The 21638-nt window shown below is 54.9% G+C and overlaps 7 protein-coding genes across 7 annotated transcripts; 3 read left to right on the top strand and 4 right to left on the bottom strand.

Annotated features, from left to right (window-relative positions):
* Window positions 1–763: 763 nt before the first annotated feature.
* On the top strand, window positions 764–2212 carry GCG54_00012695 (uncharacterized protein; the record flags this gene model as incomplete). Its single annotated transcript, XM_045412569.1, has 1 exon — window positions 764–2212. One exon carries the CDS (start codon window positions 764–766, stop codon window positions 2210–2212), a length of 1449 nt encoding a protein of 482 aa, XP_045267274.1.
* A 442-nt stretch (window positions 2213–2654) lies between these two features.
* GCG54_00012694 (uncharacterized protein) lies at window positions 2655–4787 on the top strand (the record flags this gene model as incomplete). Its single annotated transcript, XM_045412568.1, has 1 exon — window positions 2655–4787. One exon carries the CDS (start codon window positions 2655–2657, stop codon window positions 4785–4787), a length of 2133 nt encoding a protein of 710 aa, XP_045267273.1.
* Window positions 4788–5238: 451 nt separating this feature from the next.
* GCG54_00012693 (uncharacterized protein) lies at window positions 5239–5636 on the bottom strand (the record flags this gene model as incomplete). Its single annotated transcript, XM_045412567.1, has 2 exons — window positions 5239–5309; window positions 5369–5636. The coding sequence occupies 2 exons, from the start codon at window positions 5634–5636 to the stop codon at window positions 5239–5241; spliced, it is 339 nt and encodes a 112-aa protein (XP_045267272.1).
* Window positions 5637–6185: 549 nt separating this feature from the next.
* Window positions 6186–7797, bottom strand: GCG54_00012692 (Protein YTP1; the record flags this gene model as incomplete). Its single annotated transcript, XM_045412566.1, has 3 exons — window positions 6186–6566; window positions 6623–7468; window positions 7549–7797. 3 exons carry the CDS (start codon window positions 7795–7797, stop codon window positions 6186–6188), a joined length of 1476 nt encoding a protein of 491 aa, XP_045267271.1.
* Window positions 7798–11130: 3333 nt separating this feature from the next.
* GCG54_00012691 (putative transporter) lies at window positions 11131–12858 on the bottom strand (the record flags this gene model as incomplete). Its single annotated transcript, XM_045412565.1, has 4 exons — window positions 11131–11690; window positions 11743–12201; window positions 12258–12504; window positions 12571–12858. 4 exons carry the CDS (start codon window positions 12856–12858, stop codon window positions 11131–11133), a joined length of 1554 nt encoding a protein of 517 aa, XP_045267270.1.
* Window positions 12859–17143: 4285 nt separating this feature from the next.
* On the top strand, window positions 17144–18678 carry GCG54_00012690 (uncharacterized protein; the record flags this gene model as incomplete). Its single annotated transcript, XM_045412564.1, has 3 exons — window positions 17144–17768; window positions 17825–17919; window positions 18016–18678. The coding sequence occupies 3 exons, from the start codon at window positions 17144–17146 to the stop codon at window positions 18676–18678; spliced, it is 1383 nt and encodes a 460-aa protein (XP_045267269.1).
* Window positions 18679–19014: 336 nt separating this feature from the next.
* GCG54_00012689 (uncharacterized protein) lies at window positions 19015–21121 on the bottom strand (the record flags this gene model as incomplete). Its single annotated transcript, XM_045412563.1, has 3 exons — window positions 19015–19173; window positions 19228–20028; window positions 20084–21121. The coding sequence occupies 3 exons, from the start codon at window positions 21119–21121 to the stop codon at window positions 19015–19017; spliced, it is 1998 nt and encodes a 665-aa protein (XP_045267268.1).
* Between the last annotated feature and the right edge of the window lie 517 nt (window positions 21122–21638).

Below are 21638 nucleotides of genomic sequence, written 5' to 3'. Positions count from 1 at the left end.
GGCTCCCCGACGCTGCTTGATGGCAACGGAGAATTTTACCACTAAACCATCGGCGCTGTGTTGATGATCATATTTCGATGCTGGTGCCGGGCAAGGTTGCGGTATTTCATGTCGAGTTGTGTGTTGGGGTGGAGATGAGGGCATCGTGAAGGATGGGGAAGGCATCCACAGAGGGTCCTTGATGGGGCCCCGTAGGGCTGAGTGAACACACTGCGACTTCATGTCGGCCAAGATTCAGCAGAAATATGAGCAAAGATAACACAAGGAGTTTCTTGTTACAATGTCTTGCAGCTCTGGTGAGGAGCAAGCAAAGTCCCACTGAGTAAATCAGACCATGTCATCGGCCTATACTTACCTAGTACCATATCTAACAAGATAGAAGTCCCCGAAGTAGTCCATCATTTCATTTAAAATCCCGGCGTAACAATTACAAGTTCAGCACCATGCCAAAATGACGAGTCAGAGGCCAACTTATCATTCATCTTTGCTCCCAGTCATACACTAGCAAGCGGATAAGCGGCCTGAATCCCTGTGTAACACTTGCTCTCGATTGGCCCGCCACCGATCCTTCAGCAACTTCACCTTCCTGTTCAGGTCAGCTCAACCGCACAGTCAGCCCCCTCGATCTCAATGTGGTACAGCTTCGAGAGGAGTGCGAGACTCACCCATAAGTCGCTCCGTGGTGCTTCTAGACAGATGTCGAAACCGACTCCTCTTCACATACAACCTGCCATCACACCCAGTAGTCCAACATCTCCTCAAGATGACAAGACGTCTAGTTCAGCAACCACCGCCAATGTACTCAACGTCTCTCGGCGGCACCTTTCGCCCCAAATATCCATCTGTCCCCTTCCAGAATGAAGACATTCACCCCCAGAAGAAAATGATCATCACCGTCATCAAAGCCGGCCTCCTGATCCCAGGCGACGGCGAGCCCACTAAAGACTCCGCCCTTGTCATCACAGACAAGCTGATTGCCTGGATTGGCCCGCAATCCGACATCCCGTCAAAGTACACCGATGCCCCCCACAGATCCTACACGGTGCCCTACCTCATGCCGGGACTATGGGACTGCCACGCGCACTTCACGATGGGCAGCCCCAACGACGCCGGCAATGGTGACGCGTACCTGGGCATCCTCACCGAGCACCCCTCCGCCATGGGCGCGCGCCTCACCCGTGGCTGCTGGCTGGCCATCCAGCGCGGCTACACCTCCATGCGCGACGTCGCCGGCCTAGGCTGCGAAATCAGCAAAGTCATTGACGAAGGGACCATCGTGGGGCCGAACGTGTACAGCTCCGGGTCGTGTCTGAGCCAGACGGCGGGACACGGCGACATCTTCTCGCTGCCGGCTGGAGATGTCCTTCTCAACCTCGGCGTGTCGCAGATTTCCCCGGGGCATTTTGGCACCTTCTCGACCATGCTCGTGGACGGGGTGGACGAGTGTCGCAAGGCGGTGCGGCTGCAGATCCGGCGCGGGGCCAAGTGCATCAAGATTCTTGCGTCGGGCGGTGTAATGTCCCGCGATGATAATCCCCTGTATGCGCAGTTCAGTCCTGAGGAGCTGCAGACCATCGTCGAGGAGGCGACGAGACAGGGAAGAGCTGTTGCGGCGCATGTCCACGGCAAGCCTGGCATCCTGGCGGCGGTCAAAGCCGGCGTAACCACGGTGGAACACGTCTCGTTTGCGGACCAGGAGTGCATCGATCTCATCAAGGAGAAGGGGACCATCTACATTGCCACACGTCTCATCATGGACATGATCATTGACAGCGGCGGCGAGGGGATCCCGAAGTACGCTTATGAGAAGGCCAAGATTTGCGCTGAGAATCACCTGGTGGCGTACAAGATGGCCATCGAGCAGGGCCTCCCCATCGCTTTGGGCACGGATACAGGACCAGGGTTCAACATGGCCATGGAGCTTGAATCGGCTGTCAAGGCTGGGATGAGCAACCTGGAGGCCATCAAGGCGGCCACAGCGAACGGGCCTTTGAGCGTTGGGAGCCAGGCACCCAGAACGGGGCAGTTGAAGGTTGGGTATGAGGCGGATGTGATTGGCGTGTTGGAGAACCCGGTGGAAGATGTCAAGGTGCTCCAGAAGATCGACAACATAGGCTGGGTGTGGAAGGGCGGGAAGATCTTCAAAGGACCCGGAGTTGGCCCATGGGGAGAGTCTGAATGGTGGGGTGACGAAGCTTCCTTCAGCAGTTGATTGATTACGGACGTCCATGCTTTCTGCTGGTGTCTGTGATGACAAGAAAATCCTCCTCTTCTTCAAATCAAAAGGTCTGACAAGGACAAAGATGTGCAAGGCGGCCTACCCTGTGACCACCCAGAAAGACATGAAGAACCTCTGCCCCTTGAAATGTCTTAGGAGAAAAGCCTGTCACTCTGCCAGATGGAGATGACAGCCTTAGAAACTGCACTTACCCGTCGTGCGGGATCTTGTCTCAACTCAGACAAACGGGCCTTCGGCCTGCCACCCTTCAAACAATTCCAGAAGCTTGTAGATATCATATTCCACCTCAGAGTGACCATTCATGCCGCATACAAATGTAGTCTTTCGCCGCAGGTCACTCTCATCCATCGTCATCCACAACTCATCTTCCTGACTCCTGAACTCCATCATTCCCACTCTGACCAAAACCGCCAACATGTCCGAACAACGCCTCGTCTTCCACCCAAGACACTCCCTGGCCTTCACCACAGATTTCATCTACAACGCAGTCAAAATCGACGATGCAGGCGACGCCCTCGAGGCCGTCTGCCGCATCCTCAGTGCGGAGGCCAAGGTTCACGCAGGCCGCGATACGGGCTCGCAAACCCTCGACCAGGCGACGTACCTCGTCGGCTGGCACGACGCGATCCACTCTCTCCGAAACTTCATCCTCGCCCGGAGAGACCTACAAATGAACAAGAACACGCACATCCACGGGGTCCCCATGTGTATGTCATTTCCGCTCTCGGCCACTATTCCGGAGGCTGCGATTCTGGTCGCCAGCCGGGGCACCGCGTCGGTCTTCAACATCCCCGAAGTCCCGCTCATTGCCCCCAACAGAGCCGAGAAGCAGGCCGATGACGGCTTCATTGTCGTGAGCTCCTCGTCCGCCACCCCCTTCAACACGCCCACGACAAGCTCTTTCCTCCAGAACTCCTCGTCTGCGCCCACCGCCCAAAGCTCCCAACTCAACACGTCCAAAATCCTCGCCGGCATGGACACCAAGACCATCCTCATGAACTACGAGCGCGAGGCCCGCGAGTCGGAGCAGAGGATCGCCACGGAGATGGCTAAGATGAGCCTGATGCGCCAGGCTATCTTCAAAGACCGCTTCTTCGGCGAGGAGCCCTCACTCCTAGACAACGGCGGCTTTGTCAACAAGAAGCAGCAAGACCGCGCCATCGACGCCGTGAACCAGATCTTCCGCAGGTGGAGAGGTGGACAGGTGCCGCCGACAACCCGGCCTTCTCACGAGGAGCCGGCCGTCAGGAATCTTGGTCTCTTCGGCGGAGCATTGCGCAATCTGCAGAGCAACAGACCGGCAGTGTCTCAGTCGCCCGGCAACGCGGGAACCTTTGGGGGTCCTTCGATTGGGAGCCCCTTTTTCAGCCCGTCTCAACCCAACACCAGCCAAGCTCCTCCTCGGAGCCAGCCATCCCTCTTCAACTATGCCTCGATGCAGTCCACTGCACCAAGAAGCCAGCCCAATCCGACGCCACCTGCTCCGCTCCTAGAATGGCAGCTCGACCAGCTTCTGCAGGATCGGAACGACACACACGACCTGAAGGAGTTGTGGCAGTCGTATCAGCCAGGCCCTTCCTTCATCGAGCGCAACGGGGTTCTTCTCCCTCCCCCTGATGCGACGCCCTCTGCTGGATCTTCCAAGTCCGTCGTATCCTCAGGCCCGCCCCAGACCTTTGGGAGGCGCTTGGGGTCCTGCGCCATATCTAATGGTGGCCAGCGTCAGTCCCGCCGTGAGCAGTTAGCGCCCAGCAGCATATTCCACATAGTCGCCCATCCCACGCCCTCGACTATTCCAGCCTCAACCCAAGGTACGCTTCTCCAGGCATCTCGACAGCAGCCATCTTCCTCCAGCCCGACCTGGACTCAACCCCAAGATGCCACCGAACGCGGGATGCAAGCAATGTACCGCGAAGGCGACCGCCTCCTCGATCTCGACGCCGGCAGTCGCGCAACTGCCGACAGATCCACTCGCCGAAGCCAGGCTGAGCTCGCCCACCAAGCTGCCCGGGACCTCCGGGCCCGCGTGCATGCCCGCAGGGCCATGGAGCAGGCGCAGACGCACACCCCGGAAAGCAGCGATTCCCTGATGACGGCGCCATCGCCGACGTCTAGTTCCACGGAGCCCGCGGAGCTGGACGCATTCAACACGCAGGTTGCCCCGAAGGCTGCTGCTCCTACGCCTCCCAGCCGGCCTTCTCTCTTCGAAAAGGCTCTCAGCCCGGAGGAGTACAACCCAGCACCAGTCCGGGGAGGTCCTGCTTCCGGCCGTGGGGGCCTCTTTGCGGAAGCTTTCTACAACCCAGCACCAGCCCGGGGCCATGCCACGGACAACACCTCCATTCCCAAGGCCGCCGCCCATGCTCCCGGCCGAAGTGGCCTCTTTGGGGAATCGCCTCACATGCCTTATGCCGGAGGTGGTCTCTTCGGTACCAGTCTAGCGCCGTCCCAGCAAGTTCCGTCCGGTATCTTCGGCTCAAAGCAGCCGTACCACACTACCACGGCAAATTCCTCTCCCAAGTCTAACGAGGAGGAAGATGACCTGTAATGGTCAAATGGCAAGTTCTTTGCTAAAGTAGTGCCACTTGGCTATCCGGGCAGTGGTCATCGCCGCCGTCCATCGCCGTCGTCCGTCGCCGTCGTCAACTTTCTTCGTAATCCAGCGTCGTTGTCCTTATCTTCACCCCTGTCTCTACTACTGTCGTCCTTGTGGTAAGTATTGGGTAAGCTGGATTAGAGGGTTCACTGCCCGGCTAGCAAAACTCTTTCTGAAACGCAAACAATCTTGTTATTGGGGTATCAAATCGTGTGTATTGTATTCGGACTGAATTCGTTCGCCTTTTTGTGCAATGTCTAGACTTGGGGAGGGTTAGTTTTCATAGATCATCCGTAAAAACAAAAGACGAAAAGCTCACAAAGCATGTCCACATCCGCCCCCCGTGAATTCCCTCCACGTCCCCCGCGTCCACCATCGTGAACCAACTCCTCTCTTTCCCTCCTCACGCAATGTTGTCCATCTCCACCTCATTAGCTGGCTTCTCCTCCTCCGCCTCCTCGTCTTCCTCGAGATCTACACCGTGTCAGTAAACCACCAGCACCACCACCACTACCCCAAGACCGAGCACTCACCCGCCATCTCCACCTCCCCATCCTCCGCCATCTTCCGCCTAATCGCATGCGCAATCTTCTTCTCGAGCTTCTTGGCCTTCTTCTTGCTCAGCGGCGCGTTCGGCCCGCTGTTGGGCATCAGCCCCGGCCGCGCGCCCCTCTGCGCGTCGCTCTTGGCGATCTTGTGCTTGTTCTCCTCGGACCGCTTCTGGCGCACCTTCTTGGCCTTGTTCGCCTGCGCCGCGAGGCGGTTCTTGGAGCGGTGGTTCGGGTTCTTGACGGACGGCATCGTGGCGGAGCTGTGTGTGGTGTGTTTTGCGGGTGAGGTGTCGGAGGTGAAGGTGGCAGAGAGTGCGATTGATAGCGGATTGGATTTGGCGATTGGGATTTTTTTTAGTGGAGCTTGGTGGGATGCGCCGGGCGGTCGGGGTCCAGGCACCGATCGCCCCGCACTCCTCACCGAGCTACTCCACAGTACACCGGGCACACCGACCACACCTTGTCTTCACCGAGGTGAGGCATGGACAGGGAATCACCCGGAGCATATCAAAAGTCTCTGGATCCTGAATGCAAGATTTGACATTGCGATTAATGCATTTCTCATATGACAAAAGATTCCTAGCCATCGATAGAGTTTGCGTCTTGCTAAGCGAATTAGATCTTTAACCAAAAAACTTTCATTTCTAGGTCGACGTAACCAGGAGGATTCTTGTTTGTCCAGACGCTTTCCAGCCCATTAAAAAGTATGCGGCAACCGGATCCAAACGCCAGCCTTCAATGCATGATGCCATCCCTGTCTATAATCCCACCACCACCAAGCTTTCGCTTTCCGCTCTTATCACCGCGCCACTCGGTCGCTGTTCTTGCCCACCGTGCTTGGGCTACCCAGGCCTTGATCGTCGTCGGTATCTTCGCGCAGGCCCTTCTGCGCGTCGTCCTCGTCATCGCTCATGAGGCCCTCTAGCTCAAACTCCTCGGCGTCTCGTACTTGGCGGTTCTCCGCACGCCCATTCGCCACCGGCGCGTCCAGGTTGACTTTGCCATCCACGTTGGAGTTACGGTCAAAGAGGTGAATGAGCATGTTGGCGAAGAGGAACACCAGGAAGGCAAAGGAGTAGAGAATCAAGATGTAGGAAACGTGATCCAGTCCGGAGTTGGCGACGAGTACCATCTGCTCCTCGGTCGCACCCATGAAGAGGAATCCAGAGGCGTACAACAGCTGCGACAGGCATGTCAGAAACATTCAAAGAGGGTCTCCGGGGGATTAGCACTTACGAATACGGGAATATACTGGAAGCTATTGGTCTTGCGGCCGTCGGCGGACATGCCGCTGGCGTCCTTGACGACAAAGGCAATCTCAATGATGCGAGTGATGCCGGCGGCCATCAACGTCTTGCCGAACATGGCGTGGGTCATGGCGCTGATGGGCAGCTCCTGGGGATGCGCCGACATGGCCCAGCCGGTCATGAAGAGGACGAAGCCGGGGATGAAGTTGCGCTGGGGGTTGCCATCGCGATCGCGGCTAAGCCAAACGCCTGCCAAGCCGGCGCACCACCAGATGATGCCCATGGTCGTGTGCTGCCAGTCATTCCTAACCCATTCGGTACCCCAGCGGTGCTCGGTGAAGGTGTTGACGCAGCCCCACGCGGCAATGACAACGCTGTCGAAGAACTCCTGGGATCGTCCGGATCGTCGGAGCCACAGCTGCCCCACGACAAGCAGCAGGGTCAGGATGATGCCGTAAGCGATGAAAGCGCTTCCCATAATGAAGTGAGCCAGACATTGTCCCAGGTGGTCGCCCTGGCAGAAACCCAGCGAAGTGATGCCTCCGAACAAGAATTGGACCCAGCCGAGGACGGGGAAGGCCTTTCCGAGAACTCCGTGGATGGGCTTGATGACCCTGCGAATCTTTCCGTTGAAGCCCTTCTCGAGGTGCAATTTCAAGTAGATTCCGACACCGACCTGGACGGCGAGCATCAACATCAACCATCCGGCGAAGCCCGAGTGAACGTTGCCGTGGACGAATTCTCTACCGCCGTGCATGTGGCCGAGGAAGTAACCGAGGATGGCGAGAGCGGTGCCGAGAACCTGTGTGGGAACATGCCAGCGATTCTTGGTGAGCTAGGTAGGGAGGAGAGGTCATGTTAGCAATCGCGTATTCTTTCGGCGGAAGTGTCGGATATTGACGTGAGGCCGCTTACTCCTAGCACCATGCCCACGGGGAAGATGACCCCGAAGGCCAGCATCATGATGAAGATGTGAATCCATAGTATCGTGTCGATGGGCTCTTGGGAGACTGTTTCGCCCTCCTGGATGTGGCTGACGCCGTGTTCGTGACCGAGAGCCATGGGGAGGGATGTGAGGATGACTGCAGCTGCTGCGGAGAGACGGATCGAGGATGGGATTCTGGAAGGCGGCGACGAGGCCGTAGAAAAGTGGTTGAGCGCCATGACTACTCCCGTACGGCGGCGGCTACCACCACGAGCAGACCAGACCAAGCTTGTTTGGTAGGCACAGAGGGCGCTGCTGCGGAAGGGCGTTTCGAAAGGCAGAGGCTCCCCTGTGCAAGTGCGAGGCCCTGGAGGCGGCTGGAGCCAGACGTGTCACAGACTTGGGCTTGGGGAGCGGGGCGGCGTCACGGCGTCGCAACGCAATTGGCGAGGTTCGGACGAGTGGTGGGTGTTTAGGGGTGGTGTCGGGCGGTCGTCTCGACTCTGTGGTGAAAGTATCGTACGGGCGAGGAGGTGGTTCGAGTGCCGCACCGCGCAGAGAGCGGGATGGAAGCCAAGCAAGAAGCGAGGCGAGTCGAGTTGAAGACTGTATCCGTCCGGTAGAACAAGCGAATGCCTACCACGGTATCTGTAATGTAATGGATGGATGGTACGTGGGGAAGAGTGTTGCGGTCGCGCTGACCAGGGGGGCCGGAGTCGCTATCTTTAGCTCGCTCGCTGGTCGCGGGAACCGTGGTGTTGTCGGTGTTGTTGGTCGTCGGATTTTGCGATGCGAAGGAGGAAGAAAGAAAAACGGCGAGGCGGAGGAGAAAAGAAAAAAGACAAAGAACGCAGTGAGGCTCGCAGCAGGCCGGAAGACGGCAAGGAGAGACAGCAGGACGGGAGTGCCGCTCTCTCTTTCTGAGGTGTCCTGGTGCTCCTTCTGTTCCTAGTGCTGGCTCAAATCAAACCAGAGTGGCTTTGCTGGGCGACACCCGGAGGCTTCGGTAACGCCCATATTGCCTGTGGAACTAGCGGGTGCGAGGTCACTCTGCATACACTTTTGTATGGCGTAGTACATTGCTGCTGAGTGAGTGCGTGTGTGTGTGCTGTGGAAGGGGCGGATCGCTGGAGCGTGGAGGGGAGGGGAGGGGAGGCCTGATGCCGGGGGCGATTACGCAGAGCTGATGTATTCTCCCCGCCAGATCTAGCAGGGGAGGTACAAGCGACGCCTTTCCACTATGTAGACTTTTTCTCACTGCAGAATTACAGGTGACTCTCTGCAGCAACGCTCTGCAACTCGGTGTTCTTCTCAGCAAACCACACAAAGTACCATTTAATGCGGCCATCCTGCACCCTTCTACCAGTCGAAAGCTGCTGACCACACATACTAACCCCAGGTTACCTTGCCTCCAGGTAGCACTTCGCAACGATCCATCCAGGAGGCCCCCCCATTCGCCAGCCAAAACACCGAGCAGTGTCCCCCCGGTTTGACCCTCTCGGACCGGCTGCATCGGTACGTACCCCTGGCCCACGCTGCCTTCCCTTCGTAGCATAACCGCATTGAGTCCGTTTCCATTGGCCACAGCTGTCCGTTCCCCGTCTTTTAAGCGGGGGCGCTGAGTAATGCCGTCATCGCCCAATCGCAGATCCAGACGGTCGTTACCGGCAAAAACTGTTTGCCCAATTCTCCGTCTCCTACTCTGCTTGCTGTACGTGTGGAGGACGGGAACGCGTACACTGAACGAAAAACACAGAAACACCGCCTCCGTTCTCACCGGCCCCTGCCAAGAACCCTCATTATTATTCCACATTGCCTGCGGATATTGCAAACTCAGTCACAACACGCTAACCGCCCCGTTCTGTCCTCTCCCTTATTGTTCCCCTAGACTCCCAAGACGGCATCCCTATCCCTAGTGGCAAGCCGAGCAACTCAAGAAAAACAGCGCCTTGGCCCAAGGGAGCCAAGCTTGCCTTTTCTTGCCCATCATGACTTTACGAGCAAACGTCAATAAACGGTCCCACTGTCAGTCGACCCCCTGACACGCCATAGCTTGCATTGCATTACCCGCACCGCCTGCCACCAACCTTCTGAGCGCCTCCCGCCTGTCATACCGTCTTGGTCAACGGTTCTCATCCCATCTGCTTGCATTTTTGACGACATGCACAGAACGTAGGGCATCTCATGCAATCATAAACCGCTCGTCTCGCGGCATCTGCAATCGTCGTCTGCATCGAATGAACAGGGCTCGAGCGTGCTTTGCTGAGCATGCCTTGAGGCTGCACCTAGGCCTACGCAAGTGTGAACCCTCACGAACACCTGGACGTGCCATTAATGCTGCCTCGATTTCTGAGAACTCTGCCACCAGACCCTGCCTGGGTTAATGACCAGCGGTTCCTGCCCAAAGAGGCTTAATCTGACATGACGGCCAAGCGAGGGTGACGGTTCACAGCATGATAGGGTCCACGAACACCTGGCCTCGACCGTCGAATCACCTTCTCTCGGGAGCGACGGATGTTCATGCCCTCACGAGGGAAAACGTTACCCACGATCAGATGGTATCCTGCTTCATGGTCCATTGTGTTGCTGCAGATCGAATTTGGAAAACTCCAGTTTGCGTGATATTGCATGATTCCGCGACGGCCAACCTTCCACCCAGACCATGTCCGAGAGGCTTGCTGGAGGAACGTCGTGTGCTTTGCCATGTTGAAAATCACAACCAATCCAAAGTCGAGCTAGTGGCACTTCCATTGGGCTGCAATATTGCCATGGTAGGGTCATCCGAGTCCGCTTCATGCTACAGCCACGTCATTCATGTCCCCTTCCGAATGCCCCGTGACACAGCTTCCGCAGGGAAATTGGAGCAAGGCAAGCAGCTTTGACTCAAGCCAGTATTTACTACACTGGAGATCTTTGATTACACCGTTTCTCGAGTACATTACTGTCATGACATTGAGGGGGGTAGACAGAAGTCTCGGCCTACTCTCCGGGATGTTCGAAAGTCCAGCCAACTGGATGACACGCAGTGCTTGCAAGTATCTCATAGGATGCATTTATAATCACCGTAAATTCCTCAAGTCGACAGGAGCCTTTGCCTGCCTCGAGCCAACGAATGCAACGGCCAACTCTGACCAACTTTGCGTGACGTTAAGCTCAACGGCGCCATAGTGCTTACCTCCCTGTCCTCCGGAGCCCGCCGCCCGGCGCCGGCGCCGAAACCCCCACGGCAACGGAGCGATCCATCCAACCACGACGCCGGAAGCGTCTAGCGCGGGGTGGCTACACGAACCCTGCAGCTGCCACCATGCACCGTTCGTCTGGCAGGACCAAGAACTGTCGCATGCCTCGGCTTTGACGGGCGATCACTAAACGATTACTCGACTATGGTACAGGCATATAATCACAAGGGAAGAGGCACGACACGGCATGTCATTTCAGCTTTCTCTCATTACTCATTGGCGCGTCTCACTCGGGTATGCTATCTCAGACTCAGCCCTCAGAATATGGATATCTTGCAACATTCACGATTCCCTCTCATTATCAAATAATCATGACGCCCTCTCACGCATCCGCTAGTAAGTATACCGGAATCCAGGCTGGGCACCCTCCTGCGATACAGTCAGCACAACACTCACGACCTCAGGATTCGCGGAGATACTCACATCAGACGCCTCAAGCTCCTTCTCGCCCCGGTCCGCCTTGCCGTTCTGACGCTTAAAGTCAAGGCTCAACAAGCCCACGAGAATCATCGTCAACAGGCTGCACGCAATGCAGGCGTACATGCCGGGTCGGTAGTGCGGCTTGTCCTGCTCGCGGAACAGCAGACTGCCCGCGATGCCGCCAATACCACCGAACGAGACCAGCGTCGCGCTGCAGAAGGCGCGCTTCCACTGGCCGCGGATGTTGTTCGCCTGGTACGCCATGACGGCGGGGATGTTGGAGTTGGCGCCGGCGGTCGTGAGGAAGACGCCAAAGTAGCGCACTTCGGAGCTCGGGTGGAAGCCCATGATCGGGAGGCCGACGATGAGGAAGAGCATGTTGATGAGGATCACGGGGCCGCGGAACTTGTACTTGTCGCCGAGCCAGGCGGTGGCGTACATGACGATGCCGGCGAAGGCGTACGGGGGTGCGACTGCTCCACGTTAGGCTTCATCTAGCCGACGTTTTGGGAGGGGGGGACTTACTGAGACACTGCGCCTTGGCAACGCTGAAGCCCATGTTGACCTGGAGGATGATGGGCAGGAAGTACGCCAGCGCATACGACACGGTGGTGGTGTTGAAGAAGATCATGGCGTAGGCCCAAATCTTCCAGTCAGTGCCAGCGCTGAGGAATCTCTTCAAGTTGAACGCAGGCATGTGCGCATCGCCACGGTCGCGGTTCACACGGGCAACAACCCAGGCGCGCTCGCGCTCGCCGAGGAAGTTCCACGACTTGCGCTTGGAGTCGGGGAAGTCGACCAGCAGCCAGTATCCGGCGACTCCGAGTGCGCAGGTCAAGACACCCTCGATGATGAAGATCCAGCGCCAGCCCGTGAGACCCTCGCGGCCGTTGAGCTGCATGAGGCCGTAGGCGAGAATGCCGGCGAAGGCGGAGGCGACGCAGCCGAGAAGGTAAAAGACGGAGTACCGCTTGCCGACCTCGTCTGGTTTTGTCAGTTCATTCTCATCTCCAGTCTAGATGAGGGGGTGGGGAACTCACATCTCGTGTACCATGTGCTGAGAAGATAGACGCAGGACGGGAAGAAGCCGGCCTCCAAGACACCGAGCAGGATTCTGCACGCATAGAGGTGAGAGTAGGTGCGCGCGAAACCCATGCCGATCATCACCGCACCCCAGAGCAGAGTGAGTCCGCCAAGGTGAAGTCTCGGGCCGATCTTGCGGACGATAATGGTCGAGGGCGGCTGGAAGATGATGTACGGGATGAAAAAGAGAAGCGAGGCAATGTTCTGCGCGGCCCATTCATTAGCAAATTCCACGCCTAATCAGCACCGACGCCTTCAATATCGACTCACGTATCGGTTCTCGAGCATGAGCTTCAACTCTACCGTCATGCCCGCAATGGCGGCCGCAGACAAGTTCGTGCGGTCCATCAGCGAGACGCAGTACATGGCGCCGACGGTCACGACGAGACGTCGGTCCACGCGGCGGATGATGGCGCGCTGCTCCTCCTTGGTGAAGCCGCCATCGACGTCGTCGACGTCGTGCGAGCCGGTGACGGAGTTGGCGGCGTTGTCGGCGTGCTCGAAGCCGACCTTCTCGGGGTCCGAGCCGGCGTACGGGTCGGAGTGCTTGTGACTCATGTTGGCGGCGCTTTCCCGTGAACGGATTGAGTTGGTGGTCTGGAAAGGAAGATCGGGACCGGGAGTGGGCGGTCACGAATAAGTCGTCGACGGAGAAGACGCAGACGTGCAGCTGCGAGTTGAGCGTCTACCCAACCCAAGGGACCGAGGGGGGGGAGGCTCTGGTCAGGCAAAGGGTCTGGAACCTGGGTTTGTCTGTACGTGTCGTGGGTGTTGCACAACAGAGCTTGGGGCTCAGCTGGAATCCCGCTCGTTTTTGTGTGTTGGGGCCGTACGTGGGACAGGGAGGAGGCACGAGGAGGAGGGACAATCGTGGTTCGGAAGGCGGGAAAGGCCAGAAGGTTATTCAACCCAAAAGACAAAATCTTGGAGGGTGCACAGAGAGGAGAGGAGACAAGAGAGGGTAGCATCAGACGACACGACGTTGATAAGGAGATATATACTCCTCCTTCAAAGACGACGGCAGAGTGAACACGACCCCAGCCCACAACTCCCGACCTCCCTTTTGAGGCTAACGAAATCCCCACGAAGCCATCCCAAACCGCTGGCGTCCCCTTGTTTCTCGTCTCTTCCCCAGGAAAAAAAGAGGATACCGCCCTCCGAAGCCAGCCCTCCGGCGTGCGTACGACAAGACACTTGGACCGCAGTTTGAGTCGCGAGATCCCCGCCTTCGTCCGGGGTGGGAGAGGGGGAACCCACCCTGGATGCTAGCTCTGGGGTGTGTTGCTGGCTGCGGGGGAACCAATCAAACTCAAAACAAGACCAGAAGATACCGAGGGTGGCGGCACCGGCGACCGACCCCGGGGGATGAAGGCATGGATGCACGGCGAGGTGTGGCCGCATTAGGGCATAAGGAAGGATGGGCAGGAGGAGAAGGACGCAGAAGAGGATGTAGGGCATGCGGCGAAGTACATACAGCACACAAACTGGCAAAGACATTCAGGGCCCAGAGAAAGACGCAGGATTAGAGCACGAAGAAAAGCAAGACACAGACAGAGACAGGCGGGCGATGTTCTCCCGGCAGAGACACCGCCCACGTTCCCAAGTGTCAATTGGCAATCTCCCACAACCACAGTCCACAATCCCATGTTTTCTTGTATTCTTCTCTTCAACAACAGTCCCGTTGATCAGTCAGTTGACAGTTATTGCCAATGTGGAAAACCCCCGTCGACCCGGACTACCTGCAAACACACAACAGCCCGTCAAATCCGGGGTACGAGGAGGGAGTGGGTTCGTCCCGGTCGCTGGCTGCGGGGTAAAACGCACGATGGGATGGGGGAGGGGGGAAATGATGGAGATGGATGGGGTTCGCCATGGGGTCAAGGTGGAGAGTCTGGAGCCTCCCTTGTCAACTCTCCCCTCCGTCTTACCTGGGTTCCTCCCCCTTTCCCTCTCTCTTTTCAGCCCACGCAATCGCTGCTTTCTCTTCCCGTATCCAGGATCATTAGATGGCGGAGAGAAATGGACTACGCGGCCAAGCCTAAGAAAAGAACCACACATTCGCAAAAGCCGGGGTAACGGGACCTGCCAACAGCCCAAAGCAGTTCGAATGGTCCGAACAGCAAAGTCATGATTCGGCCGGTCGACTCGGTACTTTGCACCGGGACGGCTTGGCGGGTATGCGATTGGACGGCCCGCCGGTCGATTGCCCGTTTCGGTGTTAGACGCGAAGCTCAGGCTAAGGCATGCAAGCCCACGCGATGAGACCCGAGAACGTACTAAGCTGCCCAGCACTGTCGACTTGACACCTGGACTTGGATTTCTCGCCTGCTTCTACACTACATACGACCCCCGGGCGGAGTGGAAGAACAGGTTGCAGGAGTTGCGGGAGGAAGGGGGTGGGAGGGAAGAAGATCGACGGAGCAGACAGGGCACCGAATGAGTGACACCCGGATTACGCATAGCATCCAGCAATGATTTGCCTGCTTCTCCATTCAAATGACAAAATCTGAGGGTCTCTTGCAGCAGTGACATAACTCATGGAGACGCATGGCCAAGATGGAACATCTGTCACCGTGCATCTTGACCGTATCTTTTTGCCCATCTCTTCAGATGGCAGATCTGGCCCGGGCTGGAATGACCGGGAGAACAGCAGCAACGATGTGTGGAAATGGATTCCGCGTCGGACCCCGAGACTAATTCTCCATCTTCTACCTAACTTCGCTTCAGTTACACTTTTTATCCGAGTTCAGAAGACCAACCGAGACCTCATCAAACCAGTCCGTCTCTTCAACCATCGACCCTCGCCTGCCAATGGCGCCAAGATGGCCCTATTACCCTTGGCAGACCCAAGTGCAACCCTCTTCCGCGCAGCTCTTCGTCAACGAGTCGTCGAATGCATCGAGCGGCACGCCAGCGGACCAAAATCACGGTCCATTCCCGACGCAGCGGTCTTCGAGAGGCATGTCTCATGCGCAACACCCTAGCGCCAATCATTCCCCCAGGATATACCAGACATAGAAGACTCGAACAACATTTCCCACTACCGTGCCCGCGGTTCAGACATCGTGTCCAGTCTCCCTTGCGTTGGCACGTTGACAATACTCGGGTCTAGACTCCATGCCGCTCGCTACCTGCGCCCTAATTACATGCCACGCTTCGTGCAACCATCAACAAATCCCCGGCGTCGTTGGCCACCGCACCGCCGCAACTCAGATCATGGACGATTCTGCCCTCACTCCGAATCAGAAAAGGATGCAGACACACCACCCTCCATCAGCCCGCCGCCGCTCATCACAGATCCCGCGCCAGAAGGAGCCAGCAGCTCTAGACCTGGCCGACCAACCCTTTCCCCTCACCCAACCTCGGCAACTTCAGCCCTTCTACGGCGTGTCATTGGGCGACGATCACCGTCTCCTGTATCCGATTGAATGATGCCCGAAGCTAATTTCAACGACACAAACTCCAATAACTAGGGAGATCTTCACCGCAGTGCCACGCGGTCGGGTCTTGGTAGCTCTGATCTCGAGAGGCTTCCCACCACTTCGGGAGACCAACCAGAGTAGGCTCGCAAGCTACGCCAAAAACGTATTATTCTGCCCAGCCCAGCCTCCATCGTGATCCTGCCTCAGGAGAGCTGTCCAGCCTCAGACTGAGTGTCTAGGTGTAACCTCTGCCGTAGAATAGACACCGAATGGGCAACGCGGCATTTCTGCGCCGCAGGTTGGCGCTGAAGGAACAGGGAATGACTGGAGGCAACCGAGGAAGGATTATCAGCTCTGATACGTACCTGAATAATGCAAACTGACGAACCAGAGCGCTTGGAATGCCCGAGCATCCTCGGTTGTTTTGGATGGCTTCAATCTGAGGGTCCCCAAGAGTTCCATCGAAATTCGCAAACCTTCGCCGTAGACTATCCTTTTCTTCATGGCAATAGTATTTTGCTGTCTGTTTTCTGATCAAGATGAATCTACGATCACATGAGTCTCCATTAGAGTTGACCGCAACCAAATGACGATAACTCGTGGGCTTCTTGCTCGACCCCTAGGCTCTAGCGTTGCGTACTTACTAACAAAAACCAACTGCTAACTTCACAGACCGAATTTTTCCAGAGATTTCTCTTTTGGCACCTCCTCCGCACATATCTACCGAGTTCCTAACGAAGCGAAGCCAAATACGCGTATCAAAAGTGATGAGGTGCGCCCTTGGAGAAGAATTTCCGTGGACTTCTCGCTGTCGTTTCTGCTTGAGACCTGCTAAGAGGCGCCTTCAGAACTTCTTCCATCTATGCGAATCTCCTTCCTAAGCGCATCAAAGTTTCAATACTACTGTGGAATCAGAAATTGATCGCAAGTGCAAGCCGGCCTTCGAAGGGGCAAGCCTACAGAGGAAAGCAGTATGCTGAACCTGATGCTCTCCGACTTGCTCCGTTACATGTATGAGTTGGCCTGTTTTCTCTGTCAACTTTCGCTGCTATCTGGGCTCTCCCGGGCATCCTTGGCTTGCATATTGTTGTTGCTATCATCGCGGCGATGGCTTTCATGTCGTACGTCGCCTCTGTTTCAGGTTCGCTGTACCAGCAACAAGCCCGCGGCAGCTTTTCCAGAGTCTGGTCCTTGAACATCATGATATTTTCCTTCGAATGCGAAGACAAATCTCCGAGATATTGCAGCCTAGTGACTTCCAGATGAGTCAGCGCGGCACAGCTAAGAATACCCAATCAACACACCACGATTGAACGGCTCCGGGGTCGCCTTGCCCCTCTTTCCATCAGCTGATGCTCCTGCTGGAAGCCTGAACCCTACAATATCACAGAGAAAGAACAAAAGAGGCCATAGATGCAATGATGTTCATCCACAGACTGCCACTGCACGTTGTTTCTAGCATCTTAGACCAGCTAGACACCATTGCAGAGCTTGGCATCGCTATTCAAAGCCACCGCATATTATACAACTCTTTCAAATACAACGCTCAGACAATATGTCGCAACATTCTATCAAGCCAAATACCACCCAACTTGTTTCCGTACGCGAACGCACTCCTCGAATCAAATGTAGTCGACCTAAGTAACCATGATTCCGTCAAAGATCTTCTTCGACGACTGGAATCTCGCATCAAGAACGATCCTAAATCTTTGGAACGATTCCCTGTTACTGCGTATGCTGCTCTCAGCCGTGCTTTGACAGCTATCGAAATCCTGAGAGAGGATTTGGTCTCGGAGGCGCTTCCCCTGTTCATGAGTAGCTTCGAGGCAGACCATGCGTCAGGGGCATCGCAGCAGGAAATCTTCCGGCTCAATAGAGCTTTCATGAGATACCAGATTATGTGCAACCTATTCTGCACGCCCTATGACGTGGGCAGTCGCTTTATTGACGAATATATAACACGATACTTCTTCCACCCTTTCTCGCCCTGGGTCAACGAGCAGATTCTCTGTGTGTACAGGTATCTCGAACGCAAGGTTGCTGAGGGTCAGTCGCTTCAACTTTACCTGAAGGGTGCAGACTTGTACTGATCATGTTTACAGCCTACGATGATGTTGCCGCTCACGATGTGGACTGGGGCAAAGTGCCCGTCGAGTGGGGCTATGACGCCAACGTCTGCCCTATGATACAATGGAATGTAAGTTCTCGTATTTCCCCGTGGCCTCCTTTCTTGTATTTAGTTTGAGGACCTAAGTTCATGGACAAAACGTTTTAATTTAATTGCTTCGAACAGCTAGGTCGCGGTCTGCCCGTTCTGCTTTCAATCATCCGTGCCACAAATTTCGAAGAAAGACGCCAGCTCTTACCTATGCATCCTCCACGCGCTTACAACATGTCCAATTTGCCTTTTCAGACGCTAGTTCATATGCTACCAGAGAACAGTCTCATAAAAGCCCTTAATCCCAACTTTTCGCAGCGCATATTAGACGAGTGCACAGAAGCGAACTTTCAACGGCTGTGCCAGCCTTTAGATGGCGTGCAGGACGATATCTCGTCAACACCCTACTTACTGTGGCGAGCCGTTCACAGTAAAGAGAGTGTGTCCTGGGTAGCAGTCGATTGGGAACTTCACAAGAATCATTGGGACTGCGCCTGCTTTGTTTGGGATCTCGAGAAGCCACAGAGATCCGCTGTCGTCCAGGAACGATCGAATGAACTCTCCGATATCGAGCCCTTCTTCCCTCGTCTTCAATCGTCTTGGGAACACGACGATAAGCTACGCTCGGAGAAGGAAAGGTGGCACATTTCTCTAGCCGGTGGGCAAGGATACTGGTCATCTATAACTAAGGACTTCAACGGAATCACAGGATTGCGCAAAGATCAACAGGACAGCTTGCTGAAGAGGTTCAAAGATTGGAAGGAGAAAGGCATTGGCCACACATGGCATCACGGATAAGTTTGCCATAGCCCGCGATGTGTCCGAGACGCGGCGAACTTAGGTAGTTGGATTCTGAGATAACTTGCTCCTCCATGATGTACATACATGTATGAGTCTTGCTATCCGGGCGGAGACTTCTGGCTACCCGGGCGAATAACTGTTGTACTAGGTCTGATGATTTATCATCTATTGACAATTGATTATCTCTATGCTACCTATCGCCCCTGTCGTCGCTATCGTCTTCGTTACTGTCCCTTTTATCGTTGATGCTTACTACTAGCCCGGACAGCAAAACTCATAAGTATGTATAGAAGCCTCTAGAGCCCCAAACTCGAATACGAGGCCGGCTGGATATCACCGCAGCTTTTCATATACCCCAGCTATCTCGCTTGTAATCGTGTCCATGTGGGAGCGGTCTTTGGCATCTATAACAAGCATCTTTTGCTCAATGATGTCCAAGAACTCAGAGATCGCAGTTGTGCAACGGCCATTACGTCTCAGCCTATCCAACCACTGGAAACAAAACTGTCAGTCACATAATCTGAATTGGACCTTGGTGAGACTTACTTCGGTGACACTTGACTTCAGCGTCGCATGCCTCCATCTCCGTCCGGCGGATTCGGCTTGCAAAATAACGAAATAGTTATCCTCTAGCACCTCAGGCAAGCAAACGTCCTCGAATTCATAGTAATCATTGGTCCTTGCGTCTTCGAACTCCATGAAACCTTCCATCCCTTCGACGTACCACGTAAAGAACTCAATATAAACACAGCCCAGGCTCCAAACATCATAAGTTGGAGTTATGGGCTCGTGCAAGTCGAACTCTGGGGCTCGATATGTAGGGGTACAGCCGTCAATGCGCGACACAAGTGACTTGGTGGCCGCCGAGTGATATCTAGTGAGTCCAAGATCGGAAACCACAAGAAGATTGCGATCATCTCCGTATGATGAGAACCAGAGAATGTTGTTTGGCTTTATATCTCCGTGGCGACCCCAGCTACTGTACGCGTCTCTTTCAGATTCTGACATAGAGCATCGCTCGCTCTTTTGTAAGCGAGATAGTCCGTGGATCAATGCGATTGCGTTAGCAATGCCCCAACATTGTTCAATCGCCCACTTTTCTCTTGTTAGGGATGGCTCAAGATGAACTAATGGATTCTGCCAGAACTCCATCAGGTTGCCATCTGCCCATTCAAATACAAGATAAAGTCTTCCTCGATATTGGTAGGTGAACAAAAGTTTGATCAGATGCTTCTCTTGCTTCACGTATGCACCGGACCTTTCCAGAGCTTTTAGTTCGTGTTTATAGCTCAACCGGTCAACGGCATCGACTTCTTTGACCGCAAAGTAGATAGATCCATCTGATGACTGGCAATTATTAGCCTATGATAGGGCACGGGAGCCTGAAAGTTTGGAAACGTACCCTGGTTTCCTTGAAATTATGGTGACTGGGGTGCATGAGCAACCGATATATGACTCCGTTTCCGCCATTGGTTTTAAGCTCATGTTCCTTCCAAGGAAGCCTGATATCAGACTCGAAATCGTACGAGTTTATTCCAAAGCCCGTGCCAATGTCGAAAAACGGGACGAAAAAGACATTTTGGTAATTGTGAAACTGATCAATATGAAATCTTTCCCAACTGCGGAACAGCGTTTCATTATGTTGAGAAGCGCGGTCGACGAACACCCTGTTGTCTCTCTCGGTGTATTGGATAGGTAGATGACCGTCACATACGTTCTCTTCAATGAAGGCATCGATGTGGTCTAGTTGACCCATATGAATGAGTATTGCGAGGATCCGCCGCCGTCCGATTATCCGACTACCATCTGTTTCTGCTGGGCATTTCTGTTCGCATTGAGTGATTCGTAGGACTTTCTCCTCCAGATCTCCTTCGACCAACTCTGGAAACTTCTCTTGCATTAATTGTGTGATGTTCAAGACTGTAAAGATCTCCTCAAAAGAGTCAATCGGCAAGTACTGCTCCCTCTTCTCCGCATGCATCTGATTCCACTCCAGTCTGTCCCTAATCTTTTGGCGGATGCAACCTTCGATCGGAAACCTTATGCTGTCATCTTCGCCGTCGTCGCTGGTAACTGAACTTTGAGAACTTTGGGTGGCGCTGATACCCAGATCTCGTACAGGTGAGACGGAACGACTGCCTGATGTGATCGAGAAGCGTCTGCTTGCCAGCACGTTATCTGAACTCTCGTAGGATGTCTCTGTGTCTCCTGTGAAGTAGTTGTTTTGCCACGGAAGACTTATCCTTGTGGGCGTGTTGTAGGCAGAATCGGTTGGAGACAGGACTATCGCCGGACTGGATTGGTTCCCAGACGACAGGGATATGGACGAGTTTCTTTCGCGAAATCGGATAGACAAAGGCCTTTGCAAAGATTCGGTCGCTGAACTCCCGCCAGTATATCGTACTTCGTAATCCTGCGTATCATTGGATTGCAGGGCCATTTTGTCCTAATATTCATCGTCAGCCTTGATCGTGGGCTGGACGAACCTTCCCTTGTTGTGCAAGAAGGCTGTGAAGATGAAAGACTTGACGGAAGATGTGACTAACCTCGGACGCGGCCGACATTGAATGGTTAGTCTATTGTGACACCCGGTGTTAGATGACAAGGGACTTGTCCAGGAGATTCGAATGTTAAGTTTGGGAGAAACTGCGTTGATTTCCTAAAAGATCATCGAGAACGGACAAACACTTGCGCTTGGGTTCCCGGAAGGTAATTGAAGGATGGTTATGGTTCGAGGTTACTTGGGGCTCCAAACTGATTGTCAGTAACGCACCTCGCCCCATACCTCCTAGCACGTGTTACGAGTTGATGAAGAGAGAGCCTTGTGTCAGCCCCTGAGCTTGATCGTCTTCAGCCTCATCTTCGGTGTCTCAAAGAATATCGAATGTACCTCAAAAAATGATATTTGTTTATTATTGGTGACTTAGCGGCTTGGTACAGATCTTGGACACAATCTC

Source organism: Colletotrichum gloeosporioides (genome assembly GCF_011800055.1).
Source record: "Colletotrichum gloeosporioides strain Lc1 chromosome Unknown consensus_24, whole genome shotgun sequence".
Classification (NCBI taxonomy): domain Eukaryota; kingdom Fungi; phylum Ascomycota; class Sordariomycetes; order Glomerellales; family Glomerellaceae; genus Colletotrichum; species Colletotrichum gloeosporioides.
Note: the sequence above shows the minus strand (reverse complement) of the source record. Positions and strands in the feature narration are given on the sequence as shown.